The 18,291-nt window shown below is 42.6% G+C and overlaps 1 protein-coding gene across 1 annotated transcript in view; it reads left to right on the forward strand.

The window, feature by feature from the left end:
• LOC311495990 (neural-cadherin-like) overlaps nt 1–18,291 on the forward strand; it is a gene marked incomplete at its 5' end in the record, with an annotated part of 94,679 nt that overhangs the window by 13,308 nt on the left and 63,080 nt on the right. The window contains one exon of the mRNA XM_084555699.1: nt 14,687–14,884. Within this exon, the coding sequence (XP_084411825.1) occupies nt 14,687–14,884 (198 nt within the window). The remainder of the gene's footprint in view (nt 1–14,686; nt 14,885–18,291) is intronic.

Here is an 18,291-nt window from a genome sequence, read left to right on the forward strand (position 1 = left end):
TTGTAGTTTTGAAGCTACGGCACTTGACTGCTAATGAAGTGCTTAGGTAAATGTGACCTTTTTTTCGCCCCAGTTTCACTTGAGAAGAGACAAGGAATCCCACACGCTGCCAATCACTTAGTCTCGGATTTGCGGTTTCATTTTAAAACATCCGCCAGGAAGCTCCATTTGTTTACTCGTCTTCACCTGCCCTTCAGGAGCTCAGAGAAACTGCAAGCGTTTATTGAAATGACAGGAGAGGTGCTGTAGCTGAATGCCTACTCTGGCTGCTTACGCTGGCCTTCAATCAAATTTTTGAGCCCTAATATCTTGTTCTCTCACAGTAAATGGACTGACTACAGGCTCTGTTAGGGCGCTTTTAACTTCCAATCTGCAGTAATCTGACAGCGCCTACACATACAGCCGTTTTTGTTTAGACTATTTCAGAGTCCAGATAAGAGACGAAAGGCATTTTCAGCCAGGGCCTCTATACTTTGAAGCCACTTAAGGAATAGAAGCAGCAATGCAGTATGTTCTTTTAAGACACAACAGAAAACCTAATCATCCTGTTTTCAGCAGCCGACCTATTCCTGCCCTCATTATGCTTTAGGACTAACATTGATTTGCCGCGAGCGTGAGGTCCTGTTGGCTTTGATGGTGTACTTAGCATTTGCTGAATGTTGGGAGGAGGTTTAGGCCTCTTTTATCATGATTGTGCTGTTTCTGTTACTGTGCCGATGTTTTGTTCACGGTTTCATTTTGAAATCAAAGGAGCTATAATCAATATTCACATACACCGATCAGGCACAACATTAAACCCGCTGACAGGAGGAGTAAATAACGTTGACCATCTTGTGACAATACAATGCTGGGAAACGTTTGGACCTGTCATTTTGTGTGGATGTTACTTAGACATGTACCACCCACCAAGACCAGACCACACAACTCCACTCCACAGCAATAACACTCAGCACCCAGCAGGACACAGGCACATACACAAAAATGCTTTAGGAACAACTCAAAAAACATGAAAAACAGCACAAGGTGTTGACCTGGCCTCCAAATTCACTAGATCCCAAACTGATCAAGTATCTGTGGGATGATCCACAGAGGGCCTTGAGAGAGACAACCCGATCTACCTACTGAGCGACAGCCGCCGTTGCCAAAATATAAAATCCACTCTAAACTCAGAGAAACTTTCAGTTTGTACCGACTAGGTACGATGGGGAGAGCTTTTCAGGGTTGGACAATTGAAAAAGTCCTTGCACTGTACTGCTCTATAACTTGTTTAAATTGCATGGTTTCCTACGCCTGTTACACACCAGTGGTAGAATAATAACTCATTCTTTTATCGAGCTACCTACTTAAAGCTAGCGGCAGAAAGCTGCTGATTAACCGGTAATGGTTCTGCGTTTAAGTACGACATGGGGCCATTCATTCGCTGATTTCTTTTACCTTTGACACTATAAATACACGCCGATGCATCTGAATGCTTTTATCAAGACTGGCAGGCTATATTATGTTGGCTCAGTTGTATATCCTAGATCTAGTTATGGTTTAATCATTATATTTCTCCAGGTGCTTTTCTTAAAGCACAAACAGTACTGTAGTATTGACCTTTCTGACCTCCCTCCATTGCTGACATGGCAACGCTTTGTCTTTCTGTCTGTATTCATCCACACTTTCAGAATATGGATGTAAACTCAGTCTTCCGTGAAACCTCCGGAGTCTCCTCTACTGATGCGCATTATTTTGTATCTATTTGTTTATTTATTTTACATGGCACCTATATATGTGGATTTTTGCAGTGTGCCGGGAAATGTCAAAGGCTGCTGGGATGATATCCACAATCAAACATTAACTGTGGTTCTTTTGTAAACGTTTAATTTCACTGTGCTTGCTCATCGATATGTAAAACCTTAGAGCCAGAGCTGTGGAAAAGACACTTGCCCGTGTGAATAGCCATTTCTCTTTACCACAATACTCTTTGGTCAAGGTAAAAGTGAAGAGCGATGAAGTTGTTAAAAGATAACTGTCATCAGTTAAGTGATTTATCATAAAGAGAAGCTTTTATCTTGAGGTTTGTGTCTATGGTGTGGATGTGGTGACCCATGTCAACACAAAGAGTGATTTTATTGAGGGCTCTCAAAGCACCTTTGTTTGGTCGCTAATGAGACGGTTTGAAATTGTCTTCTTCACAGAGGTGGTTCACTACAAAAAAAATGCATTTGCATTGTAGGTCTTTAGAGACATTTAGAGACGTTTTAGACGCGTCAAAGTCGAGCATCAATAAGACATCTTTTGTTTATGAAGGACATGGGGGAGTATGGAAAAACTGTCTCCAGTCAAGCGGTAAAACATCACGCTGTAAATCTTTCATGCGGTATCTTCTAAGATTTTGACGTCAAGTGTAAGAATCGTTTTTAGGTTCAGTCTTCAAAATAACCAACCATCACAACAAACGGAACCACGGATCTTCACTCGTCACGGAGCTCTTTGTGTGTTGGACTTCGCGGTGTGGCGAGTATAACGGCATGACTAAAAGGATTCATGACAGACTGACTCACACTGCTTTTAAGAGCATGCCAAACATTTTGGTGGGATGGAAATTGGAACTGGCTCCATTGGCAGCTATTGAAAGTAATCTACCCTTTACTTATTTGAAATGAACTGCATGGAGATTGCATATTGGAATGATTAAACAGATTTTGAGGCTATGCTATGAAATTTTTATCTCCAAAGTGCAGGAGATAAGATATCACCTGCCTCACAGCACAGAATACCCTTCAATTATCCGAAGGGCGGTTGGTAGGGATCCTGATCGATGTCAGGTATTGCTTTTGGCTTTTGGCTTTCAAAACTCTTTTATTCTGCTAACTGATCAGACATACAGTAGGACTTTATTAATCTGACGAAAGAAGAGTCCCAGACTGATACCACTGAAAACACGTGTGAATTGTACGTCAAATTATGTAAGACAGATGATAATAATAGAACAGAATAATAATAGAACCTTGGGTACAGTAGTTATGTAGCTCAAACATAGTGTGTTTTGTGCTTTCTGTAAAGTTGCAGATCATTATTACTCCTTGTGTGTGCTTAAGTGAGAGATTCCCATATCAGGTGTTGAACCCAGGTGAAAACCAGGAATCCTAACCACAAGTCCATAAGACACTGATGCCCGTACTGTATTTGTATTTTCAGTAAACCTTTCAGTCAGCGAGCTGGAGGTAGCAGAGGTGAAGATCTTGAGGTTTTCTCAGCACTTGGCCAGGATGGATAGGATCAGGAATGAGTACATTAGAGAGACAGCTCATGTGAGATGTTTCTGAGATAAAGTTAGAGAGGTCATACTGAGATGGCTCGGACATGTTCAGAGGAAGGACGCTGACGTTAGAGCCTGCCAGGCAGGAGGTCTAGAGGATGACCAAAGAGGAGGTTTATGGATGTAGTGGAGGAGGACATGAAGGTAGTTGGTGTGAGAGACGAGGATACAGAGGATGGGGCGAGATGGAAGCAGGTGATTCGCTGTGGCGACCCCTGAAGGGAACAGACGAAAGGAAAAGAAACCTTTCAGTCAGCAGTTAGTAAGGCTGTGCACCACTCAGTTTGAGCGTTCTTATGGGCATTTAATGTATTCAAGCATTCAAATAAACGCTGTTATGTCACTCAATGAGCGTAATATTTACCAAACAGAGACATCCGGTAATCGTCGTTGCTGCCGACGGTCATGTTATTGATGAACGTCATATTACGGATCAGATTCGGGCTTGAAGGTGTATGTGCGCAATGAGATGCGTTTGAGATGTTGCCATTTGCATTTAAGAATGGTTTACATGGTTTGCCTTCGGAACCTGCGCAACAGGAAGAAGATGAGGCCATGTTACCAAGCAAAGCCTTTCCACAAAGCCTTCCTAAAAGCCCCCAGAAAGCCCCTGGAATTATGTTGAACTGTAAATCCATGACTGTAGCTGTCATTTTTAAAGACACAGCGCAAGTCTATACCAAGTCTACAAGGGGTCCATCTAAGAGTCGTATCAACTACGTTGTAAAGCCTTGTAAGTGTTGTCATTTTGGGTATTGCCAATAGCTGACATGACACATGGGCGAGGGAGAAAGATGGCTACTCAGAATCAACTGGGAATGATGCACAACCTGAACATCTTTGTATACTTTTTTGGCTGCAAGTGTGCAGGTTACTGTTTTAGCGGAAAGTCTTGATAGAAGTGTATGATAGACATGGACATCTCAAAGCATAAATGAAAGGATTTTGTTTTTCCCATAGTGAGGGTTGAACCCTGCCTGGGAGAAGACCTGGAATCCAAACCACTAGACCAGAGGTCTTCAACAGGGGGTCCGCGACCCCTAGGGGGTCCGCGGAGGTACTGCAGGGGGGTCGCGAAAATGTTTTGATTGATTAGACATTTTTTTATATTCACCTCAGTTTGAGGTATGTTTATAAATGGCAGTGGCACGGCCACCCATACCACTGTACCTTGCATGTTCAAAATAAAAACATGAATATATTAACCTGTTTGTTATTTTAATATCTTAGTATTGAATGCAGAACAACAAGGTACATTTCTACAAGGCACTATAGGACCGGTTTAATATAAAACACAATTTTATACAATATATATATATAAGTAGGGGGTCCCCGCTCCATCTCTCCATCAGATTGGGGGTCCTTGGCCTGGAAAACGTTGAAGACCCCTGCACTAGACCATATGGGACGGATGCGGTTTTGTATCCGGTTCTGTTTGAGCAGTTCACAAACCAGATGTTTTCATGACCTAACTTTTCACTCAGCAGTGAGTTGATCCGAGTCAACTTTGGACCATGTATTTTAAATTTAACACAATTTTAGGTTGTAGTCAAAAAGTCACTATCTGGGTGTGTCCACAGTGACAGGAGGGGTTTAACTTGTAGTTTTTAAACTTAACGTGGTTAAGTTGTCACCTCAGTACATTCATTTGGATGGGCTTACTGGTATAAAGCTTGAAAAGTTTCTATTCCCAGCGCCGACAGTTTGATTAACCTCAGCTGGCCGAATTTGTATCCTCATCTTTACGGCTAGCGGGGATTTGATGAGTCATTTTGAAAGTGACTAACGTTCACGTCATAGATGTGTTTTTTATTTTCCCTCTCTCCTTTCGGGTCTATTTTCATATTCCTTCAGCAAGTTACAACTTCCCAGCTTCACAGCTCAGTGTTGAAAGCAAATAAACCGACATACTCAGTGCAAATGTGTTTAGTTTTTTATGTCAAGTGGAAAATCTGCGGAACAGACTAATTTTTATAGCTGGCAATATAGCTTGTCAAAGCAGGAAAAGTACAAGTACAATTCATTACACTGATGGTGACTGCTTTCCATTCAGGGTTCTGGTATATTGCGTGCTCACTCACTAGCATGGCTTACCAGGACACTTAATGAGGACACACAATCATGTTCACATCTGTGTCTGATGTCAGCTTGTCACGGTTTCCGTTATACGGACATATGCCGCAGGCACAACACGCCTACAAAGGCAAGCTACAGTCTTCTCGGTAAATGTATGTACACATACGAAAAACAGTCTATTTGAGCAGTGGTATATGTATTTAATGTACTCCAGCATTTGAATAATCTTGGTTGCAGCGGACATTCCTGCTGTTAGCTCTTCGGATCAGATTTGATAGATCTGGGGAAGTTGCCATTTTCAAGAACCACGAATAAGAAATTGCATAGTTGGTTTATTATTTGCTTTTGGAACCTCAAAAGAAGGAAGAGGACAAAGCATTGCTCACATGCAAAAGCTTCCCATACCTGTCAATCAGGAGAAACTGGGGTTTTAGAGTGATGGCTTGGCCCTTAAAGAGACAGTAGCTGATCCGGCCCGTTCTCAGTCAGATGAAGAGCTTCAGGGCTTTTTAACAAGCGTTATGAGTTGAATAAGGATTATTTTTAACCGTGAATCATGCAACGCTACTTTAATGGAGTCCCTGAATATGAATATAGAGCTGGAAATGATCATAATAGGTCTTCTTTAATTTAGTAAAACATGGCTTATCTAATGGCTCCCCGATGCAAATCATGACTACAGCTGCATGATACTAGTTTTTAAACACACCGTTCAACTCTGCCTCAAGTCTATAAGCGGCCCCTGTTTGAAGGTTGTAACAAATACCTTCTCCGTTTTGGATTTTGTCAATAGCTAACACTAGAGGCCAGCACAAAGCACTGGGGAGGGAGAGCGATGCCTTGCAGGAATTCACTGGGAATGTTGCAATTATAGAGAATTGGCCTGACACTCTTTATTTTTTTTTAACACTAACTGCTTTTGGCTGGGAGTGTATGGGCAGTTCCCGCAGTGCAAGGTCTTGCCGGGATTTAAGCCTTACACAGCAGAGAAATCGAGGATCGCAATAGTAGAAGCGCACAATGCGCATGGATCGCTGCATGTGAATTCAGCTACTTGTCTGGCCTTGTCTGTTTCTCTGGAGGGTACTCACAATGCAAGTGTCTTTTGTGTATTTCCCTCCCAGTCTCCACGTCATTCTGTAAACTACATCAGCAGAGTAGGCAGTGGGAAATGGAAATCATTCAGTCAGTGTTTAGTTTATTTTTATTTTTTTGAAGGTATTTCCATTGATTGATTGATACGTCTCATGATTCCCACAATGCAGCATTAATTATTTAATTTGTGTAAAATATCTTGCAGATGTGAACGTTGGCTGCAGAAAATGATTTAGCACATTTAAATGCGAGCAAATATCGTCTTGTTGTAACCTTTAAAGCAAACAGTAACCCTAACCCTAACCCTAACCCAGGCCGCCGTTGTTTTAAATGAACTTTAAAATATTTCAGCTAAATGATATTTTCCTTTCTCCGAAGGCGATACGCTACCAGTATATCTCCATTCAACACTTGCTCCTCTCTAAATCCTCCTCTTTTATGCGCACGAGGAGAATCCATGACTATGATTTTTAAAGACAAGGTGCAAGTCTATACCAAGTCGTTGTAAAGCCTTGTAAGTCTTGTGATTTTGGGTATTGTCAAAAGCTGACATGCCACATGGGTGAGAAAGAGTGACGGCTAGTCAGAATTAACTGGGAATGATGCACAACTTGACACTCGTGAACACCTTTGTATACTTTTTGGCTGCAAGTGTACAGGCTACTATTATAGGCAAAGTCTTGATGGAAGTGTATGATGGACATGGACCTCTCAATGCAAAGGCATGTCATAAAGGCATGCGAGTATGTGTATAAGTTAAAAGCATTTCCATTGACTGATTGATACGTCTCATCTTGCTGACGTGAAAGTTGGCTCCGGAAAGCAATTTGGCGCATTTGAATGTGCGCGAACGTCGTCTTATTGTAACATTTAAAGCAAATAGTCAATCCCCGGCCGCCGTTGTTTTAAATGAACTTTAAAATATTTCGGCTAAACGATATTTCTCCTTTCCCCGAAGGCGATGCGCTACCAGTATATCTCCATTCAACACTTGCTCCTCTCTAAATCCTCCTCTTTTATGCGCGTGAAGAGAAGTGAATAGGGCACATTTTCCTCAGCTCAAAGCAGTAAAACAAAGGGGATTGAATACATTTTGTAATTCTTTTGGCTGAACTACAAGAAAAATGAGCCCACCAGAAAGGGGACTATGGCTGTCAGGGGGCCAGTTGGGAGAGCGCCATCCATCCATTCATCCAACCTCCATCCAGCCGTACTCTATAGCAGTTATTCTGTTCAAGATGAAGCAGGGCAATTAATTGAATAATTAAACTTAACTCAGGTCGACGTACTCAATAAATTATTTCTTTCACACGGGCAGTCTGCGCCTTAATTCTATGGACCTAACCTTCAATAATGAATCAAAGCTTACCTTACAATCGAACAACCAGTCACTGTCAGACCTTGTGCTCCAGATCTTTTTTTATGTTCACGCACCCACACAAGCCCTACGAGAGAAAACAAGCAGAGCACACATCTACTGTAGCCCACAGAGCTCCAGCCTTTCCAGCTTCAGAAAGCACAAGCAAACTCACAACACATCTTCTCCTGGTTGGACAACACATTCTAACATTTAGAAGAAATTGTGCAAAATGAGAAAATGCAGCCTAACAAAACGCAGGGTTAACAGCAGGTATCTGCCTTCAGAGAAGGAAGTAAATTTAAGCAATTGAAAGTAGCTTTTAGAACATTTTTCCAACACTACACCGAGAGAGTCAACATTACGAGCTGCACCCCGGCGACAACAAGCGCGTTCTGTATGTATTCGTTTGTAGGCTGCGCTACTCCCAGTTTGTTTTGTGCATTATTAATGTTTTCTGTGTTTGCAGCTCATTACCGAGTTTTGTTTGGTGATTCTCGGATTGGTTAAGATGCCGCCTTGGTTTTCTTGTGTTGTGTTTACTTGCCCGTGCTTCCTGAACTTGGAATGTGTTGAACTCTCTGGGTCGCGGTAAAAAAAAAAATATCTGAGACGCATCTGTCTTGTTGGGCACCTCCAGTAAACACAACAACCAAAATATATATATGTGAAGCCTGTATGAAAAAAAAGTCACTGCTCCTAAGGGAAAACGTAATTTGTTTCAACCCGTTTAACATGTGACGGAGCATGCAGGGTGCAGGTCCAACTCCCCATGTGTTCGCTTATCGCCCTTATGCAAATGTGCAGCTTTGTTCCAAAGTACAAAGACCCTGTAGTATTTAAGGCTATTTAATTTTTGAATTCCTGAAGTGAAAAAAAAAAAGTAGAAGTAGTATTGATTTTGCAGCAAAAAGAAGCAAGTGAATAACAAGCTTTGCTAAAGGCAAAGTGTTCTACTGATGTCAAAAAGCATGTTACCCCAAGTTCAAATAAATTTTAATGTTCGTTTCAAACAGCAAATAAAAAAAAAATCTAATGTGAAGATACTTTTTTTTTCAGAGAGGAAAAAAGTCAAATTAAATGTTATAAAAATAATTAATCATCTGACTGACTTAAGGGGACAACGGAAAGTGTCACAGTTCAGGGAAATGAGGCTGACGCCAGCATGAATGAGTGATTTAGAGAAAACCCAAGCAGTGAAACAACCACTTATACTATTATTACTGACTTAGGTGCAGTGAATCACTAGTTCTCTGGGATGGGTCCTCAATTAATACAGGAGTACATGATGTGCTGCTTGTTTTCCAGGACTGCCAAATTAAAGGTGGAGTCAGCCGTTCCCGAGAAAGACGGTTGATATTTGAACTCGACGACAGCCTAACAAGCACCCTCCTCCCCCCAGCCCTCCAAATTCAGGGATGCGCATTGGCGAGACAGCAACACTCACAGCTCACAGCTCTCCCTCTGCTGCAGCCAACACTGCAACGGCGGCGGCGGCGTATTGTGAAACGCAGAAAAACTAATATTGCCCTCCTGTGAAGCAGAAACAGCCTTTCAACTCTCCGAGGTCGCCCCGCGGTTGGAAAGCTTTGCCAGTGTAAACGTGGCACCCAGCCCTCGTCTGATCATAGCCCTTCTTTTTCCATTTATACTGATCTGACCTTTTCCTCTCGGGCGGTTTCACTGCCTTCTTGCCTTGGAGTTAAACATGTTAACATTAGCCAGATTTACGGTCGCTCTTCTTCTTCTTCTAATGAATTTCCCTCTTCTGCCCCTTTGCCCCGTGCATGAACATGAACCCTCCCTGTTGCTGTTTCGCTGGAATAGTGTCGTGTGGATTGCACCCCGCGTACACACAATCGAGCTGCATCTAAACACAGGAATTTATTTTTTTCTCACAGCTAGCAGACCGTGAGGAGATGTTCACTGAATTCGACAAAAAGTGTATTGGATTAGAATGGCTCACTCCCCCTGTAATTACAAAGAAAATAGTTACACAAACGTGCATTTTGTGGAGGAAAAGACAGAGCAGAAAAATGAGGAAGTAGAATATGTATATGAAGAGTCAGATCCCTATGAAATGGCGTTCCGAGCTTACAAAACATCAATGCTGTTTATTGTGACGTATTTAATATATGTATTTTACATGCCCGCTTGAACACGTGTGAATGAGTTCCCTCTCGTGAATCAACCAGCAGCAAATGTAGTATTACACTGTAGATGCAGATGAGGACACAGTTGTGTTGGAGTGAATGTCCTTCATTTAACACTGTCACAGTTTGTTTTGTTATGTTATGCCAGTTATGTCTCATGGGGCTTTCATTTCAACATATTATGATGCCAAGATAAATCTGTAAATGTTCCGAATGATAATGCTTTTTTTTTTACACATATACACCAATCAGGCATAACATTATGACCACTGACAGGAGAAATGAATAATATTGTGACAATTCAGTGTTGCTGGCATTGATGTTACTGAGACATGTACCACCCACCTAGACCAGACCAGACACCCCCACCCCATAGCAATGACACTCCTCGATGGCAGCAGCCATCCCCAGCAGGATGCAGTCTGACCCAGGCACACACACAAAAATGCTTTAGAAACAAGTCAGAAAACATAAAAAACAGCACAAGGTGTTGACCTGGCCTCCAAATTCCACTGTGGGATGATCCACAGAGGCCCCTCCCCTCAACCCATACCACCCAAAGCCCCCTACTAACAACATTCTGTTGCCATACACCACAGGACACCCTCAGAAGGCCCATGTCCATCCTCTGATGAGGCACAACTGTTTTTGTGACACAAGGGAGACCCGTACAATATTAGGAAGGTGGTCGTGATGTTATGCCTTATCAGTGTATGTTGCATATGTGCCTAGATTAATGTTTTGATTCACAATTATGTTGATAACGTTGAAATAGTTTGCATGTACAGTTGCTGAAAGACGTACTGCCTACTTCATAAAACGTATTTACTTTCATTTCCAGCAGAGAGTCTGGTATAGAGTGAAAAAAAAAAAAAAATTAGCACAACTTGGAGACTTCTACCATTTGTAATTGTTCTGGGATGAAAGTGCCTGCGTGTGTGTTTGCAGGGTTAGCCTGTCAGCCTTTCTGAGCTGCTGCAGAGTCCAGTGTGTGTGTGTGTGTGTGTGGGATCCCTGAGTTAATAGATTTCTGTCCCCAGTGCTTTTAGCGTGTTGATCTCCTGCTGACGGCTTCACACTCCGCTTTAAGCGCAGAGACAGTGGGTCGGGGGCTGGGTGGGAGTGTGTGTGCGGTGGGCGGCTTAGAATAGAGCCTCCTTAACACTGCAAACATTTGGTTAATGTACCTCATTACTCCCTCTTTGAGCTGATTTTCACTTTCCATTCACCCGCCGCTGGAAAAGCGCCCCCTGAAATTCCATGTCTCGCACGGGCCATTGGTGTTTATGCTTGCAAAGGCAGTTTGTCTAAATCCGCGCAGAGGTGTATCTATCTCAGCGGAAGGTGGAGGAGCAAGGGATGCATTGCGTGAGAAAAACCCCAGCGTTATTAATTACGCTTTGTTCTGGCGTGATTTTTACCTCTCAAGCTCTGCTGCTGTACGCTTCCTTCCCAGACATGGATGCTCCCACCATCTATTGTAGTGCTACTTTACGTTCTCTGCTAAGCATCACATAATACTCCCCTCCTCCCTCTCTCTTGGCCTCCCTCACTTTCTCCCTCCCTCTGTACTACTGTAGATATTTGTGTTTCTGTGTCTGTGCCTCTCTCCTTTTACGCTGTTTTCCTCTCATCCCCTTCCCACACACACTCACACACATTCTGTGTCCTTGTACTGTGGGCAGTGTATATGTGCACAGAAGCACTTGAGACAACTTTTTATTTTTTTCCCCATACCGGCAAGCCACTTAGCAGCTTTATATAGCAAGTACCCAAGGAGAGGATTAACAGCAGGAAACATCAACAGAATGGCTTACAGTGATATAGAACACACACTCGTGCGCGGCTCACACACACACACACACACACACATAGGCGCACAATAGTCGTTTAATTTGCCAAGCCACAGCAAACCACACATTGAACCCTTGTCATGCAACTTTTTATGATACATTATTGCGTTAGTCCTCCAGCAGATGCTTTTATCCTTGTGGGATTGTAGCGTACAATATAGACCAGCCCTTTCATCAGAGAGAGAGAGCAGGAGCCATATTTGACTTTGAAAAATTCAATGGAGCCCCTGAGCCCCCGCTCGTTATTTGATCACATCTTTTGTCTCGGTCAGGTGAAGGCAGCTCGTGTCGGCTCGGTGCTCGTGGGGCATCGCTCACAGACGCACTCCGCTTAACTCGCCAGATCAGAGAGGAAATCGCACACGTTCGCAAACCGCGGGAACAGGCGGCGCGCACCCCTCGCTCGCCCATACACACACACACACGCTGTCCCTCACCTCACACACACACACACACACACACATACACACACTAGTACATTCTTCATTATCATTCCAGAGCTGATAGGCTCTAATTATCTGCCTTGGCTCTGATTAGTCTCTCTGTAACAAGCTAATTAGATGGAGCCTTGTAAAATCATCACCACTATTACCGCAGAGACACGACTGGGAAAGACACCAACAAGCAGGAAGCAAGGAATGTGTCTTGCACCGCTCCCCGCAAAGATTTGATAGTCAACTAAATGTTAAGTGCTGGAGCTCTGATTTCTGTTTGATTAAGTGCCTTTTAAACCGCTCTACTTTGCACCAGAATCTTTATCCCTTCCTCATTATTCATCACGAAAGGATTGTTCCGTCTTGCAGTGCAGGATGATCTGGCTTAAAGAGCATAAATTGCCGCTGTCAACATTTTAGGAGATAGCATCTGAACATTGATTGGTTTCTCTGCCCCCACGATACAGTGCCTATTTATCCGAGCTGCCGTCAGATCCCAGTCAGAACTTTTCCCTCCGCAGAGCAACTTTAAAGCCTGAGCAGAAAGCTAGATTAACTCTCTCCTCTAGCTTCTTCCTTTCTCCGTTATTATCCCACTAACAATCCTTTTAGGAGCTGTCACACACTTTACAGCCATTGTGTTTGCCGTTGTGAACACTCCAGAGCTGAAGAACATTGCCGAACATTGTATTTTCGTCAAAACGCATCTTAACTGTGAGCCAGTTTAAAAAAAGGAGCAGGAACTCTGATCTTAGCATCTATTTTCTGCTCCCTGACTCATTTGAACGCGAACGCTATGTGCTGTAAAGGATTTCTTATAGCAATGTATGCACTTTGAAGTCTTTATACTATAAGCTGTATGCGGGTACTGCTCATTACTGGTGGATAGTTTCATAATATCAGCTGCAATCGACTTTGGAGAGACATTATGTTACGGAATATTAGGAAAGCCAGCAAAGTAGAACTGTTTTCTACAGCGACAGCACATCTGTTGAGTCAGCCCTCAGGTAGTGAAAGGATGCATCGCAAACTCCTGCTGCTTTTGTCTCGGATTTAAAAGTACATATATAGCCCTCAGCCACAAACAAGAGACCTTTTACGTAATGGGATTTGAAATCCATAGTTACTTTTAGCCCTCAGGTAACTCACCTCTGCACGGAAGTGTCCATCTGTGCGTGTTTGTGAGAGGGACAGGCAGACAGAAAGAGACTAATGCTAATGTCAGCTACGTCAAGTGTGCAAGCATGTGTCCGGGTGGGTGCGACTGGATGACTTGCATGCTTGTCGAATCCTTGCCCTTGCATTCGTAGCTGTGCGTGCATGTGTTTGTGCGTTTGTTTGTCCTGGCAGGGGGTTCTCCTTCTCTGGGGTGAGGCAGATGGCCTCTGTGGATCGCAGCCTACTGAACTGGTTGGCAGCCCTTCTGACATTCCTTCATGCCACGTTGACACAAGATCACAGCCAATATTTGTGGAAATAGTGTCTTAGCTCACAATTCTGAGACTTGCTCCACTTTGCAGGAATAGATTCTGCACACAAAAAAAAACAAAAAAACAGAAGCGCCCTACATTAGATTAGGGCACTTCGTGATAGTGTCAGGAGTTTTTTTGTGAAAAAATTCTTCCAGATTGTGTCATTGTGTTTAATGTGGCTAACGATCCCCTGTTATCACGTTTACACTCCTGTCATAGAGTTGTACACCGCTTCTCCTTGGGCGCTGCTTTGCTCTCTTGCTGTCTGCCCCAGCTTAGGGTGAGCGAGTTGGTAATTGGATTCCTGGAATCTTCTTATTCACTTCAGTGAGGCAGTGTGCAAGCGACAAAGTGCCTGCAGCCTTGAGGCATCATCCCCAATGCCCCTGTGGGAAGATCAAGGTAGCTTTACCCAGACTTGGTAGATGAGACTGTGGCCGAGGCTCTGTCCCGTGGGAGGCTGGGCGTCTGGATGCCTGGATGGGAGCCCTGATGGAGAATGGGTGGATGATGTCACGTCCACCAACTTCTACCACTGGCCCAAACAGACCTCCTGACATCCACTTAAAACAATCTTCTAAGCCTGGCAGCTATGGCAAAGCGAAAGGAAGTAGAAAGATAGCGGGTAAATTGCACCACTAAAGATAGTGCGGTAATTGACTTTGACCAGACCTCTGAGCTGAATTGAAACTGTACTGGTATCAGTTCTACACTGCAGACGAGAGAAACACTGACATTTATTCTAATCCTGCAGCATTATGTTTTGCCATCCACCGGAGAGGATTTATCTCTCACATACCTGTACCCTCAGTTGACTTGCTGCTTGTTGTTGCTTGTCTCCTCCTCTACACACACACACACACACACACACACACACAGTTACATGACAGCTGTCACTGTTGGTAACCACAGCTCCATCACTATCTCTGCACTATCCCCCAGGCCCAGACTGGTACCTGAACAAGGTGAAGCTGAAGATCACTGATGTCAACGACAACGTCCCTGAGTGGAACATGAAGCCGTACCCGTACCTGGCTGTCGTGTCCCCTGAGGCCCCCGCGGGAACGTTTGTCTACCAGCTTCAGGCTTATGATGGGGATGAGGGCGAAAGTGGAGTGGTGGAATACTTTTTGTCAGATGGTAAGCTTTATTCTGTACACACACATGCACACCGACACACAGAGAAACCCACAAGATCTATAGAAGGATGGTTGTATGAAAAAAGGTTGTGTAGTTGTTAAAATAAGTTGACAGGCTACAGAGCCGTGGAAGTAAATACAACCAGTCAGACACCAGCACAGCCACAGGCATTCGCACATTCATTCAGGCATTCATATACTCTTTAGTGTGTCCATTAGTTTCTCTGTCTCTCTGTCACCCTGTCTCTCTCTGCCTCTGTATCTGTGTCCCTCTTTCTCTCTGCTGCACACACAGAAACGTAATCACACTCACAGCCAGAGGCCTTCACACATTTGTTTATGCACTTATCATGCACTCTTGTCTATCTGTCTGCTTCTCTCAGTTTCATATGCACAGAGAATCATTCAGGCACACACTCACGCACACAAATGCACTCAGTGGGCTGTTGGACGTCCGCCAGAGCTGCGGACCCCCTGGTGGTTGAGGGGATGGAGGTTTGTCGGCACGTCAGAGTTTGGGGGATGTGCTAATCTCGCTTGTGGGTCTTTGCAAAAAAAAAAAAAAAAAAACACTGACTTACCTCTGACTCGCATTAGCGCGTCGGACAGCTCCCCACTTTGAGGTAAAACCATGAGGTATGCATCATCTATATATGACCAAGCTGAGGACTCACTAAATTTCATATTTTTTTTTTTCAAACTAAATAATTTCCCGTCAAAGCAATTTACACCCAGTGTCAAGATTATATTTAACCCTCTTATCCTGTGCTTAACTTTTAAGACCTCAAGCGGATGTGACTAGCTGGCCTTTTGATTATCAAAGTCAGCCTGTCTGACCCCATTTTCTTTTTTGTCCTGTTGAGTTTCCTTGTAGACCAACAGAAGCTACGTTCACGTGCTGTGTTTCTCCTCTAAACATATTGTATCGCTGCATTTTATGTTTTAATATTTCAAATCCCATATATTTTAGCGGTCTTCCTTTGGCACACAGATACCTTTTCTTTGTTGATGCATTGCTACTGCCTACTCGGCACGCCGAGCAGCGGGAAACCAAGGGGAGGATGATAATAACACAACAAGGACCCGCTAGTTTAAACATTTCTCCATAGCATTATTAATGGTCAGAAGCTTCAGGGGGCACTTTAGGGGAAAAGTAGAAACACCACATTGCAAAACCAGAATAACAGTATTCACTATGCGGTGTAAATAAATACTGCTACTTAAGAAAATGAATAAGAATTCAAGGATGAGGACCTCTGCATTATATATAAGAGTAATACTGGTGTTACTCCGTATGATTCATATTGCCAACAAATCCCATGAAGTAAGAAGCCTGTGTATCCACTGCCTGGTGCGGTTTATTCCTCTATGCCACAGACCTCCAGTGATTAATGTTTAGAAAACACACTAAGTCTTGCAAAGCTCATCCTGAGACATTCCTATCTGCGTCGTCCTGCTGCTGTAAGTACTCACCAAAATGTGTATCAATGTGCCACTGCAAATAGGCCCCTAAAAAAATCACTACTTACTCCTGTTTGAATAATGTTTTCGAAACACAACGGTGCCCAGCTGTTTTGAGAAATCATTATGCTTTTTAATGCCTTTTTTTTATTATTATTATTATTTTTTTTATAAATGTAAGAGCCATTTTAAAAGTCTTTTGTCTGAAGTAATTACAAATGGGGCCAGGCGCCGCCACACAGAGACAGAGAGAGAGAGAGAGAGAGAGAGAGTAGGGAACTCGTAGCACTGAAAGACCAACTTGCACCGTGTTTGTTGTTGTTTTTTAAAGGAGACTTGTTGACAACATGAATAATATAGAATATAACTTATCATAACCTTGAAAGGTACCTAGAGGGGATATTTAATTTCTTGATGGAATTTATGAGCAGGGCCCGTTTTGTTTTATTCAGAAGCATGTTCAAATCAAGTCAACACTCTAGGAATTCCTTTAAGTAGACCACTTAAGATAATGTGCCTGGTTACTTTTTAAAAAAAAAAAGTCTTTTAGGGCCCTCGATGAACCACTTACAGTATGTCACGTTTGAATGTTAGAAATTGAAAGTTAAAGTGTAGTTTGTAATAGCAACGAGGACAGATGCAATAAGCTAGCAGCAGATTGATCATGACTGATGAGTGAGTATGATTGATATTTTTTTTCTTTTTGCGTGTAAATGTTAGCTGTTAAATAAATAAATTCCAGGATTACAACATGTGGAATTTAATGACTAGCAGCTGCTGCCTTGTTCAAAGTGATAACTGTTGTTTCGCCACTAACTACAAGATGTGCCTATTCTATATCTTTAGAGTTGTACCAGTGTGTGATATACATACACAAGACAAAAAAAAAGAAATGCAGCAAATAACTCTTTGACTATTCGCTGACAGTTTGCGAATAGCTGTTCAGTAAGAAATCATTTACATGTGACCTCTTTATGTGCTGAATGAAAAATGTTTTGTGGCTTCTCAGACATGTGTGGTAACGTTAATAACTAAGAGAGTCGCTATTACTTTCTTTTCGATAGGAAAAAAATGTTCTGGCAGTCTGACATTGAAAAGGGTTCTTTTCAGTGTATTGACTGTTTGAACTCAAACAGATCGAAGTGAAGTTTGAGTTCTTAGTCAGTGTTTGTCTATGGAACGAGCAAGTCACTGAGGACCGAGGCTGATATTTATACTGACCAAAACTGTGTTGTGGTCAGTGAGGTCAAACATGATTGCCCTTTCGACCTTTTGAGCTTTTTTTCTGATCCATCATCTTCAGTATTTTCCTTCTCTGTAGCTTCTCCGGTCTCACTGGTTGCTCATTTAAAAGCGACATGCCAAAGAATAGAGTCCAAGTATCATCCTAATGGGGTGCCTCATGGATCTGTGCTTGGTCCCTTTAACCTCTCATTACATTTATGCACATATTTTCTTATCTCTGATGATGTGCTGGCAATACATAGCTCTGTATTTTCTTCTTTATTCACAGACATCAAAAAAGGAAAGCAAAGTAAATTCTGATGTACTGTATATAATATGTAAATATGTAAAATTACGTGTTTGTTGAACCCTATTTTCTATCAGTCTTCACTAGCTCCACATTGCTACTGCTGCTAGCTTCAAGTCATATATTTAATTCTTACAGTTTCACAAAACTATCCATAAATATCTTGTTTTGTGAAATTTTCATCCTTAATCTCAGCTACATTCCCTAAAGCTGCTGTGTTATTTTGAACTCCCCCTACATGGCGGCATCTCTGTACTTTTACAGGTTGTTCATTCAAAGCGACATGCCAAGAAATAGAGTTCAAGTATCATCCAAATGGGGTACCTCATGGATCTATGCTTGGTCCCCTTAACTTCTCGTTGTATTTATGTATATGGATTTTCTTATTGCTGATGGTGTGCTGGTGATACATAGCT

Source organism: Chelon labrosus, assembly GCF_963514085.1.
Source record: "Chelon labrosus genome assembly, chromosome: 11".
Lineage (NCBI taxonomy): Eukaryota > Metazoa > Chordata > Actinopteri > Mugiliformes > Mugilidae > Chelon > Chelon labrosus.